Raw genomic sequence first — 19,726 nt, 5'->3', positions numbered from 1 at the left:
AATTTTGTAAGTGACCATCATTGTTTAACTGAATACGCAGTGCGACCCTATGATGAAAAGGCATTACAGTGTAGTGGTGGACACACTGGAGAAATTGTTTGACACTTTACACTCACCTGCATGGGAAAATGTGGGTCTTTACCTATTTTTAATTGGCTTATAATCACTGTGTCAGTTGCGTGGGTTGCAGAGGTGACTTATTATACTTTTGGTGAATACTACGTTTATATTGAATTGTATTTACTTCTTTTTTCCCCCAGGATGCTATTCCCATGGTGACAAGTTTGAATTATGAACCAAAGTAAGAGAACAAAATAATTATGTTAGATATTCAAGGAATGTTGTTATTTCCAGACAAAAGATGTACCAATGCGCGTAGTAGGTCATAAAATTGAAATTGGACTAAAAATAAAACCATGAAGTCTTGTCTCTACCATTTGCTCCTCACCTATGGATATGCGTAGGGACAATGTCATATGGTGGACTGCCAAAAAACCTTAATAAAACTAAAATGTATGTCAATTCACTACATAACATCAAAATGCAAGTTACAACATCCCATAACACCAAATAGTAAGTTTAATCAAAAAGTAGAATTGAGATAAATCGTAACACAAAAAGAAATTTGTATTTTTAATGTTCAGAATTCAATGAACATGCAATGAAGTGTGTACCAAAGTGCATGGATACAATTGATTGACAACATTAATTTTACTCTTATGTGATAGCTCTTTTTAACAAATTTTTTTGTTGTAACACATTGTTTTATTTTAAAAATTCAACAATTAGCAGTCAGCATTAAACTATTTTTTGTTAAATAAGTATTTTAAGAACTATTATAGGTTTTATTTCCTAAAACCATATTGTTTTTATGAATAAATAAAATATATAAAAATTTAAAAATCATAACATAGCATCTTTTAATGTATTATAGGGTTCATACACCTTAATATCCTTAAAAATTCATTAATTCATTTTTAAATTAATAAGGGCCCTTAGAAGTACTTAAATTTTAGTAAAATCCTTAAAAACTCCATAATAAAGACGGATAGTGCGCAAGTTATGAATAAACAATGGTACTTTAATGTTCTTCTTAGTTTCCATTTTGGCACCAAACTATGCTTTGCGCATGGGTAGTACCTAAAATTGGCGAATTTTGAGCCACATGATTAAATTTTATTTATAAAAAAAATTTATAATTCATTAAAATGTTTTATATCTCACATTCAAACTAAGAAGGTGTGTTTTACTGCCTTAATATGAATTTGTAAAGTAAATTTAGGTAGTTATCATTCAAATTAAAAGTAAGCGCTATAAATTTCAAATAGACACTGTGCTTGGATTAGATATGTGTTCCAGAGATAATTATGGACAATAAGGGCTGTTTCTTATGACATACACCGTAACCAGAAAATGTGTATGTCAAAATAGGTGTTTTAAATCAAAATACACACATGTGATATTTTAAAAGTGTATTAGGTGAAAACATCAGTTTCTAGAACTTGGAATATTGTACGTACTTAAAGCACCCTTTTTTTTCTTCTTGCAACACAATTGTATGGTCACCACGTAACGTCCTGGTTAAACGTAACACAAAAACAGTATCATCCTTATAACCATTTTTCTTTTGCGGCTCAAATCAAAAAATTTCTCAAATAATGCTGAAGTTTGTTATGGAAAATATGTAATTACTTGGGCAGTTCTTTCATGTTCCGAGTCATAATGAATGCACTGAACTCATCCTAAGTTATTAAACACATCTGTAACTTTTTAAATCAAGATTTAATGTAAATTATATTTTATATATTAATGTTTTATTTAAATGTATGAAACAATGGTGAAAAAATTCTGCTACCACTTTTTTTGGCACATGAGTTCTGATAATTTTTAGCGACTGCTGAGTGTTTACAGCTGCTGTATGCTGGAATTTCCAGGCGAACATTTATTTATATATTTGTTGTTTAAGTTGCCTTCATCGTAATTACGTCAAAAACATGAGGTAGTGACTTGTTTTGTTACACAGTATGTAGGCAGCACTGCCCTTTATTAGTGGTTTGTGTGCATTTGAGTTTTAAGGACCCTAATCTATATTTAATTATTTCATGGCTTTCAATTTGACAAGTGTTAACTCATTCTATTATGTCATTGGAAATATTTTGCTATGGAATCAGGAGAAATGTGTAATAATATGTATATATTCTAGGCACTGCAAGAAATATCGGTTGAAGATCGTAAACGACAGTTGGAGAACAGTAAGTCAGAGCTCGCAGCTATTGAGAAACGCATTGAAGACGTCAACAAAGAATTCAAAAGCATGGAGAAGAAAGTACAAGAAGCTACAAAAATGGTTAGTTTAAATTATTAAGTACGTGATGTGACTTCCTTTGGCAAAAGACTAAACTTACATTAATATTTTATCGAGAGTTTTATTCTTACTGTAATTTAGCCTTATTTAAACATGTTGTTAATCAAAAATAGATAATTCTGAGTTTTTGTGTAATATAACTTCAGCAGGCTCATCTAATAATATTTTCACTGTTCACTGAACGTAGCAGTCACATTGTTTTGTGTGTTATATATGCATGCATTAAAAAAAAAGTGCAATAATAATCACTGATGGCTGGATGTGTTTAACTGAGTTTATTAGACCTCAGAAACTTCAAGGTGTATGTCATAACTTTATTTAAATACTTACTAGAGATGTACGAACCTGCAAATTTTTAAGTCGAGTCGAGTCGAATTTTACAATAATTAGTTCGAGTTGATTTGAGTTGAGTTTGTAGATCATAAATTCAAGTCGAGTCGATTCGAGTCTGAATTTTTATTTGAATCTTTGACACTTAAGTCGAGCTTGAATATTTGCACTTTACTGCTAAGAGTCCTTAGATGGTTGTCTTGTTATATCATGGACCACTTAATCAAATTTATTTAAAATACAAGTATTAATACAAATAATTTGTTTAGAATAAATTCTTAACTGATATAATACAATTCAATAATTGAGGTATTCTGTAGAGCATCATACTACTAGTTACATTACTAATCACAGTAAATTAACTCATTATAAAAATTGAAAAATATGTGAATATTTATACAAAAAGTGTAGTTAACAATTTACATGGTAACTGAAATCAATTTCAAATAAGCAACAAATGAAACTAAAAAATTAAAATATTGTACAGTAATCATTTTGATTATTTTATACCACCTATAAAAGAGAATATTGAAGACTGTGGTATCAGCCTACAAAAAACAATGAAAATATATTCCTAGCAGTACATATTTAAAAATACTTTTTATGGAAAGCGTATAACTATAAGAAGTAATATTTTAAGGCCACATACCTTTAGAAGATGAATTTTTGACTGACATTGTGAGTGTTTGCTCAGTAAAAGTACGCCTAAATTAACACTAACGTGGCAGGGGGAAAAATCACTTATTCTGCAACAAAATTTTAATCGCCGAAAGATCGGAGATTATGTACCTTTTACGACAAAGGAACACGGCTTTGTGCACAAACAGTTTGGTGGTTCCAATGATTATTTTGGACTGAACGAGTTAGCTGCGGCCTGCAGCTTTCATGAGTCAATAAAAAACAATGAATATAATTTAGGCTTGTTGGCGCGAAGGTTAGGTTAAGTTCCACACAATCATTAGAATATTTTTGAAAACTTTCACTTATGGGAAGTGTAAGGCCGTGCTACAATTGGCGCAACATTACAATAAACGTTCCCATAACAATTAATACATTTAAAGATGATTGCTACAACACTAACGCCGTTACGATTGAATAGTTACACTTTACAAAATACTTTATACTTCATAATTAATTTTAACTTGTCACTTAACTTGGATAGCAAACAATTATACAAAATGCAATCTCGCCGAACGTAATAGTGTAAACAAACACGGAAAATAAAAAAAAATTCATGTTCGCCAACCTACACTTCCTAAAATTAGTGGAGCCATTAGACAAAGTTTTTTTTTAAATGCCATTTCGTGATTGGTGGCGTATCAGTCGCAAATATGCGCTTTGTAACAAATATAACGCTACCGTTAATTTATTATTGTAACGTTGCGCCGGTTGTAACACGGATTTACTAAAAAAAAGTAATATTTGTGCCGATATTATGATTATAAAATTTAATTCGTGTTTTGTTTATTAAAAATATGTTCGTCTTCTTTGCTATGTGGTCACACCTGTTTAGTTGGCAATATGTAAAACTAAAATATAAATAATATGGCCGATTGTCATCATTGTTTGTAAGTACGTGTTTCGGTCTAACGTACGTAATTTTTAGTGTCGGCCGAAGTGACGTAAGGAGATATTAAGAATTGTAATTCAATTTTATTATATTTTATCATCGAGTTTTACCCGAATTTCCTTTTGAGTTTCGGCCCGTTGAGAGTAAAATAAACTCGAATGCCGAGCCGAGCCGAGCTGATGCTACTCGCTCGACTCGACCAAATTTTCGAGTCTCGGCCCATCACTAGTAAATACAAATTTTTGGTTCTGTGTGTTTATTTTGTTTGGAGTGATTCATGAATAATAAACATAAAGACACACACACACACAAACAAACAAACAAACAAACAAAAACCAGATGGGGTCAGGCTGCCCCCTCTGCCACCTTGGTTTTAAATTCTGACAAATGTGACAGCTGTGGAAGATACAAACTGTCAAGGGTCGGGCTAAACAGCTTTCTGACACAGTGACAGGGTGGTTAAAAATGTATAACTGCCAGCCAAATAAGTGCGCCGGATTACTTCAGATTGTAAAAAATTAAAAGTTAAATTAAATTTATCGTGGATAGCACGAAAACCGGATAATCCGGGCCCAGATATTGAGATACTGTATCTGAAATCCAATTGCATGCAAAAGGGCAATACGCAAGGGGGAATATGGGGAGGGATATCCCCCCTCCCCCTCCACGTGAAATCCTCATTTAAAAAAAAAAAAAAAAAAATATCTGTAATTCCCACCAACGTTTGGAAATAATTTGAAAGAAAAATGAAGGAAAACTGGTACGATCCCTCTTTCCCTCTTTGAAATGAAATTCTGCGTACGATCCTGAATGCAGCTAATAAATTATTGTTTTTATATTTTTTTAAAATGTAGAATATTGGCACAGGCTCTAGCAGTGAATAATTGTCCGAGTTCCTTGTGACCCCGACAGCAAAAGAGCGAGCAGGCGGCCCAGGACAAGTGGAAGATCAAGGAGAAGGAGGTGCAGGAGAAGATAGACGATGACGCCAAGGACCTGGAGAAGATGGTGTCCAAGCAGAACACGCTGCAGCAGAAGATAGCGGACTGCACCAAGAAGATACAGGACCTCGGCTCGTTGCCCTCGCCCGACATTGTGGCCAAGTACCAGAACATGAGCACCAAGAGTGTGAGTGTCGTGAGGTGAACTGGTGGTCCAGTAGGTTAGATGAAAAATGCTTAAATGTTACTTGTACGTATGGCAATAATTAAAAAAAAAATGGTTTCTGTTCAAATAATTAGTATATAATTTAGAAAAAAAAAATTGGTTCAATTTTTATTTGTTTGGCTCTGAATCTAAATTTGAATATGTTTTTTACTCAAAAATAATTAGTTCTCTCCCCCCCCCCCCCTCACTTTTCCCACCTTTTGTTTAAAATCCTTATTGGATGTATGTTTTGATAAAGATGGTTATAGGTTTAGCATCAATTTATCTGCCCCCCCTCCCTGTCATAGCTTTTTAACATTAATCAAAACAGAGTTTGAAACCATACCTCAGAATTACCCCACTAAAGGTAAATTTAAAATTTTTGTCTTTCAAAAAAAAAAAAAATTAGTTCGATACATTAGAGTTCTCTCCCACTGTAAAAATTTAAACATTTCACTAAAATTGCAGCAGCAAGGAATTGTACCATCCTGAATGTGGAACAAAAATATTTTGCAGATCTCAAAGTAGAAGATTAAGTTTATTTTGTAAATATTAACTTCTCAAGTACTTATTCGCTTATACATTTACATGGTTTTAATAAAAAAAAATTGTACTACTAGTAATTGATTTTAACTTTGTTTCCTTATTTTCGTCTAGTTGTTCAAAGAAATGGAGAAAGCCAACAGCCACCTGAAGAAGTACAGCCACGTGAACAAGAAGGCCTTGGATCAGTTCATGAGTTTCTCCGACCAGAAAGAGAAGCTGGTGAAGCGGAAAGAGGAACTGGATCGAGGGTAAGAGATAAAACTGGTTTTGGTATGATGAGTAGAAGTGTTATAAAATTAGTGTTGTGGTCAAATCTCAAATTTTGTTAATCCATGAATCCAAATCTCGAATTTGAATCATAAAGAGCACCTCGAATCAAAATCTAGGAAACTAGTGTCATAAAATTAAATAATTTTCAAGGTATATAATATATATTTATGATATTGAAATGTTTAAACATTTAAATATTCGTTTCACATACTATGTTACATATTATGTTACATTTGTATAATTATGTACATGTTAAAATTACAATATCTTGGGGAACTGTAATGAGATAAGTAAGAAAATACTAACTGACCCAGTAAAATGCATAACTGTCAGTGTTGAATTTTTAATCTACTTCTCTTCCTCTGGTATGTATTTTTCTTAGAATATGTTTACTCGAAACCCAATTCTTTCAAATGCTAGAGATTTAGTGGTACTCTTGGGTTTGTGATTTCAACCAACCCATTCATAACATATACCTATTATCTATCCCAGTTTAACATCCTAGTTGATGCACTCGCACTCACTGCAGTAGTCTACAGACAGAGCACTACCACATTGACCCTCGTCTGCTATACCTCAAACAAAAATAAAATATTGAAGCAAATTTTGAAAATTTGCTTATGGAACTGACGTCGTCCGGGCCTGCGGCCCCTTTGAGCCCGATACGACACCGCCCAACCACCATCTATATTCAAACCTCCCGCTCGTGCGTGCGTGTGTGCGTGTGTGTCTAGCCCGGCAAGAGGGCGCTTAGAAGCAGTGCGGCGATCCCTAAAATTGCTATGTTAATATTAATTGTAAGCCTTTTTGTTGTTTTCATCCATCTTCGCCCCAGTGCTGTGCAGTTTACTTGTGTTTTCTTTAATTTAAATAAGTTACCTTAAATAACTATAGACGTTGCCCGGGCGGACCCGAACAGGCACGGACTTGGACGAGGATAGGAATGCTTTTATATGAATTATCATTAAATAAGTAAATAGTAACAAACTTTCCATTGTCAGTAATTTTTATATATTTTTAATGTTTATCTGTAATTTACTCAACTTTCGCCGGGGCACGGAATCGTAGAATATAGTAACGGTAATTGTGTTGGCGCGAAGGGCGCCATGTTGCCACCTGCGAGCGATGAGCTCAGCCCCAGTCGATCTTCATCACTGACCGAGAGCAGACGCGCCAGCACCCCGGGGACTTCAACCTTTGTTCTGCACTGACCAAGTAATTTCTGTATCGTTAATTCTTTTTAAATCGCTTTCGTTCGTCATCCTCGGGGCAGCTCTCGGTCAGCGGGCTGTTTAATTAATTAATTGTCTCAGTCGAGTTTTTTTTCATCACCGTGTAATAAGTATACTTTGCAGCATGGCCACGTGTGTGGACCATGCCCTCACCTAAACCGATTCGTGCCTCAGGCTTTTTAACCGTGTAATGTGTAACGTGTAACGGGCGTGTAGAGAGACGTGTTAGTGAAATTAAATCTGGAGAATAAATATAAAGTGAGTACTTATTTAATCACGTGGTGAGTGAGTCTAGGAGTGTGGCGTGCCCGACGCCTAGAGCGGGCCAGGTCTGGGTAGCTAGGATAGAAAGGGCTGGTAACTCGTCCCCACTTGGGCTACGTCACGCCCTGAGTGAGAGACTCCGCCGGGTCCACGTGCCCTTCCACGTGGTGGCGCCCATAGTTAGCATCTCGAAATCACCGGCAATGCGCGATCAGCCCTCAGAACAAAAAATTATTGGAACTAAAGATAAACATGAAGAAATATAAACCAAAGACGCCATCTTGAATTCAACAGTTTTTAAAAGCCTTCGTTTGCCATCATATTGACACTATCATATCAGTATGATGGCAAAGATGGTAACAGAATGATTTTATTATAATCCAAAAGTGAATAAGGAATCAACAATGCAGTCGCCAGTATCATGGAGATAATTGCGAAAACATGGTTAAAAATCACTAAAGTAACATTAATTTATAAAGAAACCAAGATGAATTGTGAAAAAAAAATAGTTTCAAGGGTCCCTTCCCCCCCACACATGATCAGTCGGAACTGCCGCATGTGTGCAAGAATGGTTGCCTGATCAGTTGGGATTGATGAACTGACGAACTGACGGCTTTCCATCTCGAGAGCCCTCAGTCCAAACTGATGTGTGTGGGAACATTGTCTCGCCAGTCCAAACTGTCAGACCTTCAGCTGAGTGTCGTGGCAGATATGTTGTTGATACTCTTTGGTCGCTTTGGTATTTTATATTTTTTTCCTTACTAAAAGTGCAAGTGCAACTGCAGCATCCAAAGTTTCTTCAAAATTCTACGATGAAACGATACATACAACAGCAACGGCAACCACAAGACTGATCGTGTTCAGTCGAGTCCAAACTGAGCACCTGGACTGATCGTGTGTGCAGAGGGCCTCAGTCCAATCCAGACGGTCAGATCGGGCTGAGTAGTCCGCTTTGGGAGCTGGACTGATAGTGTGTGGGGGTATTTAAAGTTTGAAATATCTCCCACTGCCTCCCTTCACGGAGAATCTAAGGCCTCTCCATGCTACGCAAACTTCAAACAGACAAACTTTCTCTTACAAACTCTCTTTTATTAATAAAGATGTATTCAAATATGAAAGAATTAATAAAGGAATGAGTGTGAAAGGAGCTGAAAGGATATGTAATTTGACTCTCACAGCCTCTTCGTATCAGAATGCTTCTGTATTCAAAATGGGGACAGGCATTATTTCCTAGCTATGTAGGGTTGTTCCCTTAGATATTCGATTGCATGGTTTATGTGAGAAGCCTAAGATTCACACCAGTCCATTCCGAGGCCCGAACGGTTTCAAATTTTACCGAAGTTCGCCGCTTGCTCGTGCAACTTCGGTAGCACACATAGGATAAAAACTCGCTTAAAAGATGTCAATATTGTCTTCCATAGAGTTTAGTGGTGGATAAATTAGAGAATTATGTCAAGTTACATTAAAAATACTTTGAAATAGTGTAGCTGGTTTGTTAGGTTAGCTACATCTTAAATTGGTAATTCCTAACCAACCATTAAAATTATTTTACCGTATTTTTAATGTAGCTAACCTAAACCAACTATCCACAATATTAAAAGTACCTATTTTAAATGTCCTACACCTAACCGAATATTCTCACGATATTGTAATGTATTTTTAATATTCACACCAAACCTTAAAAGGTAAATTACTAACAGTTTAAAATTTTTAATTTTTGGAAATGTGGCTATCATTCAGAATTACTTATGTTTTAACCAGTCAGTATAAAACTTCAAACTAAATACCCTATGAATGGAATTTAGATGTGAATCCTGGACATGTTGATTTTAGATAGACAGAGAGAGAAACATTCACGAATGCAACCTCGGAATGGACTGGTGTGAATTTTCAACAAAATAGTATTATTTTGACTGATAAATGAAACATTTTAAATGTATAATACGCATGTGTAATTACTCAGAGCAATAAAAATACCTAAATCAGAGTGTTTGTAAAAATAGACCAATGTCGTAATGTAAAAATGTAAAATGAGTTACTAATAATAGTTATATGTTCAAAAAAAGTACAATTTATTTTCCCCATTGTTTTAATACATATTTTGGTACAAACTTCATGCTTAATAAATTACATTGATTAATTTTAATACTAAAATATTAAATTTTTGTGATTTGAATTAAGTTTTTATTAAAAATTCAGATTAATTTAATAATTTTAGTTGTATTCCAGTTGTTTAGGGTGTATTATTAATTTGTATTTTAGTGTTATATGATATATGGACATACTTTTCGTTTCTGTTCTATAGCAATTCACCAAAAATAATGTTCCTGCCAATTCTTTTCACTAGTCCTGTTCTATGTAGTCGTAAGTTGCAGTCTCCAGTAAGTAACCTTGTCGCCAACAAGACTTTAATCCCTAATAGACTAAAAATTTAAATGAAAATGTTTATTTCCATTTTATGTGTACCTGAGTCCAGACTGGTAAGGCAAGGCAGATTGCATAGACAGGTGGCTGCTGCCATAACTTTGTAGACGTTGTTTTAGGGGTGGTTAACACTAATGGCTTTAGCTATGTTGATAAATACTTTATGTATAGGTGTAGCAGTTTAAAAAAAATAAAAACAAATTTATATATTATATATATATTTTTTTTGTAAACAAAGTTAAAAATAAAATGATCTGTGGTTACTCTAGTTGCTCTAGGTGAAGAGTGTATTGTTTCTGTTAACTCTATAAAGTGGTTTACGTATTGAGAAGAGGGCATTAGAATATCATATTTATTAGAAAATTGAGTATGATGATAAACATGCTGTTTTTGCTAGCAAAATATATATATTTTTTTTTTGTGAAGAAGTTTTTGTTATGTTTAGATCCTTTTTAACTGGGTAACAGCTAGAAATTAAAATTTTGAATACTGATGATTAGTGATCACTCATATTAACACATTTTTTTTTCTACATTGCAGGGATGAGAAAATAAAAGAACTGATGATGGTCCTGGAGCAGAGGAAGTATGAAGCCATAGAATTTACGTTCAAGCAAGTTTCGAAATACTTCAGCGAAGTGTTCCACAAGCTGGTTCCGTCGGGTCACGCGCAGCTCGTCATGAGGCGGAACGATGAGGAGGGCGGGGCATCTCATGACGTGAGCACGAACCTGCACCATTCGTTATATCTTCTTTTATGCTATGCATTTCGGTATCAATTTGGTTTATGTCAAATTGCAGTACACAGAATGAGTTCCTTCACTTCCTTCAGTTTTTATCATGCTTCTACGATTTTTTTTTTTAAATTTGATTCAAATATTTAATTATTTATTTATTTACAAAAAAATATTTTGTGAATCAAATTCAAATATACTGTTAAACTTTTTTTTTTTTTTTCCCACCCACACTCACTAGGAGTCCAAAGATAATTGATGCAAAATACAGCTAAACGTAAAGATAAAGTTATGTAAATCATTACCACATATTATTTGTTGCATTTAAAAAAAATAAACATATTTCAATGTACTGTGTTGCAGAAAAAAATTGAAATTTTGCATAGTTATGTTTAGCTTCGTACTTTTTACACTCTTCTCGTTTGAAATTTTTGTGCACAAGTCCCACTTGGTAACGAATCATTCAAAATAGTTATTCGTTTTGAAATGTTGAATAGAGTATAAAATTTCAATTTTTAATTTGAAAATTTTGAATACTCGCAGACCCACTACACACACTCAGAAAAACAACAAAACATTATTCGCGCATGTGCTTATCTGAAACTGTTAGAGTTACTCTTTAATTATGACCTTAAACCAACACTGCAATGCTTACAGTTGATAATATTTATTTTTATAACTGGAACATTCTTTTATGGACTTTTACTAGAAAAATGGTGTCACAAATCAATGTGTAATAAAATTATAGTTTTGAAATATTGAGGGGGTAAAACCTGGCACTAACCTTTTAAAATATCTTACAGAAAATAAATTCTTCATAATCTAGATGTATGTTTGCAGTAAAACTAGATACTGGTGACTTTCTGCAGGAAGCAGATGCAGACAAGTTCACGGGTGTTGGCATCCGAGTGTCGTTCACGGGTCGCAACGCAGAAATGAGGGAGATGAACCAGCTGTCAGGGGGTCAGAAATCCCTCGTGGCTCTCGGACTTATCTTCGCCATCCAGAAGTGTGATCCAGCACCATTCTACCTCTTCGATGAGATTGATCAGGTGTGTTTCCCTATCTTGTATGCAGTGGTGAAGCATGGAATCTTTAGCAAGTTTAAATAATAATAGAGTATTTGCTTTGTCTTCATTATTTAATATCCAATCAAAAATCATGTATATAAAATTGATATAAAAAAAATAAAAATTACACAAATCATTTGATTTTTTTCACTGCAAAGACTTAACTCTAGCAGGTTAGCATGAAAATTATTAATGTCATACCTGGGAATCTAACACCGGTAAAGTATTGTGTATTTTCTTTAAAATAAAAAATCAGAGTAAAACTCACTACAACTTGCTGCGTTTATCTGATGAGATTAAACACTAAATTTTTACGAATAGACCATTCAATAAAGTGATTCAACCAAAATGCAGAAAATAAGTAAGTAGCTAAATCAATTATAATTAGATTACCAAAAAACTACTAGGAACATGTATTTCCCGAAACGTTGGGTTGGACATTACTTGTTCCATTTTCCTGATTTGACTCTGGTGGTATACATGTCTTTGTGCCAAACTTGTTGTAGAGACTATTTTTAAAGAAAGTACTGCACTTTAATCTGATTCAATATATGCATGTGATTGGAAAAGCACCATTTTGAGCAGTACAAACTTATTATTAACTATTGACAGTGGTGTAAAAAATTTTCAAAAGCATGATCATAAACAAGCAATTTAATCTGCGTTTGAAACATACAACAAATATCAACCAATAGTGGTGCTTGGCAACAAGTCACGATTCCTTTGTCTCTCTCTCAAGCAACCTCTGTCTGTCTCCAATGCTTACGTAACTGGCAAACTATTGCATCAGCCAGCTTTCAAACAAATAACCACAGAAAAAAAAATTACAAAATAAAATTATGTGAATACACATAAAAAATGTAACTGTACACTCAAACGGGTAAAAATAACTTGTGACATATGCATCATAAAGCAAGCAGATCATCAGAAACTCTTAAAAAAGCAATGTAAATTGTGATCATAAACATGTGGCAAACCTAGAATACTTCTCAAAAGGAATAAAAAGCTGGGATTTACATGATATAGAAAAACCACATCAAGCACTGTATGTGATCCAACAAATTATTAAATCTTTAATAAACTTATCAGCCAGTGGGGATGGCTCAAGCCCGAGTCGTTACGGCAGTAGAAATATTTGAAACTGTCGTTCCCTATAACAGTACGACGATACTCGGAGCTGGGGTAGCTGTACAGACTTGTTCCTGTTCCAGGCTCTGGATTCACAGCACAGGATGGCTGTGGCAGACATGATCCACGAGCTGTCCAAAGACGCCCAGTTCATCACGACCACCTTCCGACCAGAACTACTGGTTCACGCCAACAAGTTCTACGGCGTCAAGTTTCGAAACAAGGTGAGTAAACTTTTCATATCCCACAATTAAGTGATGTGTGCATATTGCATTACTTTTAAGGATTTCCTATGATTTCTGTTAACAGCTAGGTAATGCCCGGCATACTTTGCAATGCCTCAATCAAATTATTTATTTACTTTTATAATTTGTTTGAAGTAGGACATGTATACAAAGAATCTCTCTATATCTTTTTGTATATATATCCCTCTCTATTTCTCTCTCTCTCTCTCTCTCTCTCTCTCTCTCTCTCTATATATATATATATATATATATATATATATATATATATATATATATATATATATATATATATATATATATATATATATATGACACACACACACACACACACACACACACACAGAGTAGAACCCCGATTATCCGTGTTAATGAAGGGGGCTAGTGAGTCGGATAATCGAAAATCGCGGTTAGCCGAGTCATGCTTGCCTCAAAGGTCATTAGCCCACAGACAGCCATCTGTGGACATTCGGAGATTACATATATACACATGCTTTGTGTGCGTGTGCGTTGTTGACATAGAAGCGGACTGCTTAGTGCTGGGCAGCAGTAGTTTTTAAGTCTTTCGTGTGCGGAAACGTGGGCACGCGAGTCGTTGTTGCATCGAGGTGTGTGACTAGCCGCCCGCCAGTCCGAGGGCCCAAGACAGCTGATAGCTGCCAAGGTCACGCATTCTTTTCATCGCCCGTAAGCGACGCTGCCACACTTAGCTCATTGCTCTGTTGTCAGTAACACCATCGGGCTGGTTATTGTTTTACAGAACGACTGCCTTCAAAATTCTTTTCGAGATAAGATTTTTCATACCAGTGCATTGAGACTTGATTTGATGGTTTTGAAACGGTGTCTCTGTCTCGTATAATTCACGGTGTTTTTATCCCCCTTTATTTATATGAATTTTAAATGTTAGATTTTTTATTTTTAGCTTGCTGAACGTGGAATTAGTGCAAAAACGGCCTATTATGACTTAGTGTTGCAGATGGGTCGGAAATCTTATAACGACCACCTCTATAACGACCCTAATCTCGGGAACCGTGAGGGGTCGTTATATCTATTCTCCGTTCACTCTTAGCTGAGTTTTGAAATAAACAAACACCGTCGTATCACTGCGCCACGTCAGCAAGTGATAGGCTGAATTTATCTTGCGTGCCAAGCACTAGTTGCAACACACACACTTCTGTACAGTCGGTGCTCATAAAATAACGGAGAAGTAATATAACAGGAAAATGGTTCTTCTGTCAAGCCTAGTTTTTTTAAAAAATTTACGTCTGCTGTGATAAAAAAAATTACGCCACTTAATGCTATACCCTCCGACCTTTTCTGTTGAAACCATTCAAACAAACAAGTGTCCAAGCTGCTAAATGTGGATTCGTTCATCGTCTTGCGTTTATTTAATCCACTTGAAGTGTCAGCCTGTAAAGCAAACTGAAGGATTTTTTCGCGATTTTTTATGATGTCGCGCACTGTTGTGTTACCGACATTAAACTCAGTCGCAAGTTTGCAATCGTTTCTCCACTCTGAAATCTTTCTATAATTTTTGTTTTGCTGTCGATGGACAGTACCACTCGCTTTCTTTTCTGTTCATTTGATGACATGATGAAATGTTGCGCTCAACACTTCCGCACAACACAACGGTATAATCCGTCGGAATGCAGATCACTGTTACAATACATAAAATTATCACCACCTTCACACTTCAACAATGTACACTAATGAAATGGACTGTCTCCATGCGCCGGGTAATCTCTGTGGCACGGCGCCGTGCTGCGCGCGGGAGTGTACAGTCCGGTCATGAGGACGTGGAATCGCGCACCAGTGTATAATCTATTCACGTAACATGGAACACAAAAATATTATGTACATACGTATGTATGTACTAGTATTTTTTTTTTTAAACTTTCTGTGTATATAAACATAACTGAGTCAAAGTACTTTGACCAACATACATTTTGCAAAGTATTTTAACATTACATACATTTTGAATCATTGGTTATATGTAACTAAAAAAATTGGACTTGATGGACATAAATCGCGGTTAATCCGCGAATCGGATGATCGAGTCGCGGATAATCGGGGTTCTACTGTATGTGTGTGTATGTATGTATGTATGTATATATATATATATATATATATATATATATCACACTATAGCAGTGAAAAAGTTAAAAATCTATGTTTTTACCTATCTTTATTTTTACCTGTCACAGTTGTGACATAGGTATATAAAAACATGCGCTTTTTCGAATGCACATTTATCAAAATTTTAAAACAATCCGTGAAGAACTTTCTGAGATTTTGTCTACAGCCCAGGCAGATAAAGAGATAAATCAAGTGTATGCAAAGAATTAGCAAGAGTACGGCATGAAATATTCAGTCTATTTTCTTGAGGTGAAATATAAATGTTTCAAGGAGTCAATAATCTTTTACATACATTTTTCCTGGTAGTTGCTGTGATCATATAGTGTTTCACATCAGTGTGATTTATGCTAAGGGCATCTAGAGCATTGCATGGATGTGGGATGTTGATTTCTTCACATCTCCATTGTGATGCATATTAGGAAGACTTAACATGTTTGTTTATTTTTGACCAACATAAACATGAAATTTTTAAAAGTGTAAAAAACTGGGGGCAGAATTAAAGTTTGCAAGGTTACTAATGGTAGTTAGTCTAAGGGTGCTGTTACATGGAACGCCGAACTACTTCAGGTGAACAGATCTAAGTCAACATGTACGGTCACACAGCAGTTAGTGTAAAGTTTGTTCAACTCCAAAACCGACTGTCTACTTTCATCAAAAGAATGCGTTATGGATCCTATTTATTTGAGCAAGTGTACCTACGTCAGAGAATTGCCATCAGCATCAGTTGTAAAACAATAAAATATTTACCTGTTGATCTTTTTTGTTGCAGTAGGTAAAATATTACATCTTGTGGTTTTTTGCAAAAGGACTGTTTATACTCTGAAAACTCAAGAGTCAATCAGAGGCTTATGTAGAAGAGATGTCGTTCTGAACTACTTTGCCGACCTGTTTAGGGTGGATGAGAAATGGCCTCGATTGAAACATGTTTAGACTGTGTGTAACTGCAGGCAAAAGTTGAAAATGTTTTCCTGAAGTAGTTCAGAGTCCCGCGGAACCGCGCCCAAAATTAATAAAACTGTTTACGCATAAGTTCATAATGTCATACCATTGTCATATTTGCATCTAATTAGTAAAACTTTCAACACAAAGATAGGTGGCAACACAATATTTCCAGCAGGCCATAAGTGATACAGATACTTTATTGCGCTATTTTGAAACAACAGAAAATAATTCAGTTGTCCGCTAAGTGGCTAAGTGAAGTTCTTTCTGTTTGTAGGTGAGTCACGTGGAGTGCGTGACAAGGGAAGAGGCTGCGGACTTCGTGGAAGATGATACGACGCACGGTTAACGAGACTGGTGTGACATTCTGTGGGGGTAAATGCTTTGATACGGTTCCAAAGGACAAACATTACTCAGTGGATTGGGACTTGGTGGCAACAAATGGTTCAGTCAGCATCTACGACTTGGATGTGTTGGTTGGTTCGTTCGGACATGCCCGATGGCTTTGTGAGGCAAGGCAAGTTAAAAAGTACAACTCTCCAATTTTAACTTCTGTTTCATAGTGTTGTTATATTTCTAGTTATAAGAAATAGAGTGTAATCTAGAGAAATGTTTATTTTCATCAATAATGCCTGAATTGTTTTCTCATATGGTCAATGTTAAATTAGTTAAACTTTTATTCATTTAACATACACTTCTGTTTTGGATATTTTTTTTTTTTTAATACTTTAACTCAAAATGTTTAACTAGTCAATGAAATTTTACTAAAACATGTTAATAGATTTTATCAGAAAATGGGGGGGGTTTAAATAAACGTGATTTATCTAAAAACATAAATGGAAAATAAACGTATTGTTTTGGTTGTAGCATAGCATGAACATGTGTAATTTTTTAAAATAAACTTCAGGCTATTTTATAACGTTACAACATTGTTTCAGATTAACTTAAACTGTGTGTTACAGACATGTGCTTATTTAATAAAAAAAACTTTGTAAATCTTAAATTTGTTTGAATTTAAGTTTCAAATCACACTAATATTATAAATGTGAAAGTTTGTGGGTTCAGCTAATAGAGGTGGGCGAAGCTTCGAAAGTTCGAATTCGAGTCGAACATTTGTTATATAAGAATTCGTACTCGAAAAAATGAAATTATTCGAAGTTCGAAAAATAGAAGGGAAAAAAACAAGAGTTTTTAAGCTAATCTTTTACTATACATACATTGCCTAAAAGTTAAAGAATGCCTACGATCAATAACATCAACTTGGAGTTAACTTAGCATAATGAGAACACACACATGCTTAGCCTAAGCCTATATGCCTGATCATTAAAACTAACCTCAACCATAATACAAATATGTTAGTTATACTTTGTTCAACTTACATTGGCTTATAGTAAAATAATTGTCAGTATCGTATTTTGCTGAGAAAATGGCAAATAGCAACTCCCAATGAATTATTTTCATGTTTAGAAACGTGCCAGATTCATTCTCGACTTCAGTATTAGTCTTAATCTCCCTCCACAACAGCTCTTTTTCCATGTATAAATTACGTCAATAATGATTTAACGTGATACAATATCACCAACGGACTTATAAAACAGCAATTACGGCACTGAATCCAATGAAATAAGATTATTTATGAATGAATTTTATTCAATAAACGGGAAAATATTCCATGGATGGAACAGTAGAAAAAATGAGTTTCGTGAATAATCGTAAACAACGATGGCGACCATACAACCACTCCGTTTTTCACCCACACACTTTCTACACTTCTTAGGCCGGGCCTGCTTTTGTGCAAAGAGTAAAGATATTTGTTTTTTTACGTTGGAAGGAATGTAATAAACAATAAGTAGTTTGTCTCTAAACGGCTGTGCGCGTGAGATGAAGGCCAAAAGTAAAAAAAAGTTTATTTTTACCTTCAATCGTTCTTGTTCAATATAATAATAATTATTATTATTTATTATACGGTAACAACGTAGAAAGTTCAGCTGGCCGTATAAAATATTACCATACAGTATTTAGTTGTAAACAAATAGCAAATGTTACGTGAATAAGTTTTTGGCAATGGTTTAAAAGGCCAAGTTAATGGAGAATGTTGCGTTGATGGTTAAGTTATGTATTAGCAAATGTGTAATATGCAATCCTTACATTTGGGGGAGAGATGAAGGGAAACTTAAATATCCTAAACTGGCAAATGTTGCTCTGAAGTAATTAAGTATTCCTGCCACAAGTGCATCAAGTGAGCGGGTATTTTCTTCCTCCGGAAATGTGGTGACAGCACGTCGTCAATCCCGGACACCTCAACATGTGCAGGAACTAGCATTTTTGCATGACAATTTAAATAAGTTTTGAAAAATATTTTCTGTCACCAAACTTGTAGTTTATTATGTACTTTAATATTTTGAAATTCTTGCATTTAAATGTACATATATTTTGTGCATCTGTGAATTACATTTATTTTTTATATTCAACCTAGCTTGTAGGTTTTTAAGATTTGTACATTTATTATAAATAAGATTGTTGCATTGTTTGGTGTATGCATTTAAGAAATTCTTTGATTTGGCCTGGTATTTGATATTCAATTCGAATTCGGGAATATTTATAAAAATTTGCTTCGAATTCGCTTCGAAACAAAACTATCTATATTCGCCCACCCCTATCAGCTAACACACATACCTTGTTTTATCACATAATCTTGGCACATTTTATACTAAAATCAAGTTTGAAAAGTAAGGGTGTGATTTTTATGCGAAAAAAGCATATTTTGTTAGGTGACTTTATTCATAATGAATACCTATTCGTGAAAAGTACATTTATTTAAAAAGTAGAGTATACAAAAGCACGCCAAACAATTTGAATTAATAAGTCTTGCAACAAAAACATTTTGTTGAACTTGAAATAGTAAATCGAAAACCGTGACCCGAACGCTAACCGAAACTAACGCATAACTATCGTCTTAGTACACACCACGAAAGAGTGCAAACTATCAAATAATGTAGTTAACTCAGCACTAGACAGAGTGCGTGCATTGTATGCAATCAGCAAGCTATCAATATCAATATCCAACTAAGTGCGCGCACTCTATACGGGAATCACATAACCAAACATAAATAGCGCTGTCTACATTTTTATAAGTGATACACAGCGGCGATGAAGTCGAACAGATAAAGGTTATAGCGTTTGAAAACATCTTGAAAAGAAAACTTTTAACATCAGATTAATTCATATTTCTGTTAATTAAAAAAGTGGTAATATCTGAATAAATATTAGATGTTTACTTTAAAATACATCATTTTATACTGAAAAACTTCCTACTAAAAGTGCTGTGACC

The 19,726-nt window shown here is 34.7% G+C and overlaps 1 protein-coding gene across 1 annotated transcript in view; it reads left to right on the top strand.

Annotated features, from left to right (window-relative positions):
* LOC134535885 (structural maintenance of chromosomes protein 3) overlaps positions 1-17,396 on the top strand; it is a 65,043-nt gene extending 47,647 nt beyond the window's left edge. The window contains exons 20-26 of the mRNA XM_063375233.1: positions 2,204-2,347; positions 5,178-5,393; positions 6,069-6,205; positions 10,688-10,865; positions 11,750-11,932; positions 13,162-13,302; positions 16,673-17,396. Coding sequence (XP_063231303.1) covers positions 2,204-2,347; positions 5,178-5,393; positions 6,069-6,205; positions 10,688-10,865; positions 11,750-11,932; positions 13,162-13,302; positions 16,673-16,744 — 1,071 coding nt within the window. The 3' untranslated portion in view covers positions 16,745-17,396. The remainder of the gene's footprint in view (positions 1-2,203; positions 2,348-5,177; positions 5,394-6,068; positions 6,206-10,687; positions 10,866-11,749; positions 11,933-13,161; positions 13,303-16,672) is intronic.
* The last annotated feature ends 2,330 nt before the right edge of the window (positions 17,397-19,726 follow it).

Source organism: Bacillus rossius, chromosome 10 (genome assembly GCF_032445375.1).
Source record: "Bacillus rossius redtenbacheri isolate Brsri chromosome 10, Brsri_v3, whole genome shotgun sequence".
NCBI lineage: Eukaryota > Metazoa > Arthropoda > Insecta > Phasmatodea > Bacillidae > Bacillus > Bacillus rossius.
This window is presented reverse-complemented; position numbering and strand designations above follow the sequence as displayed.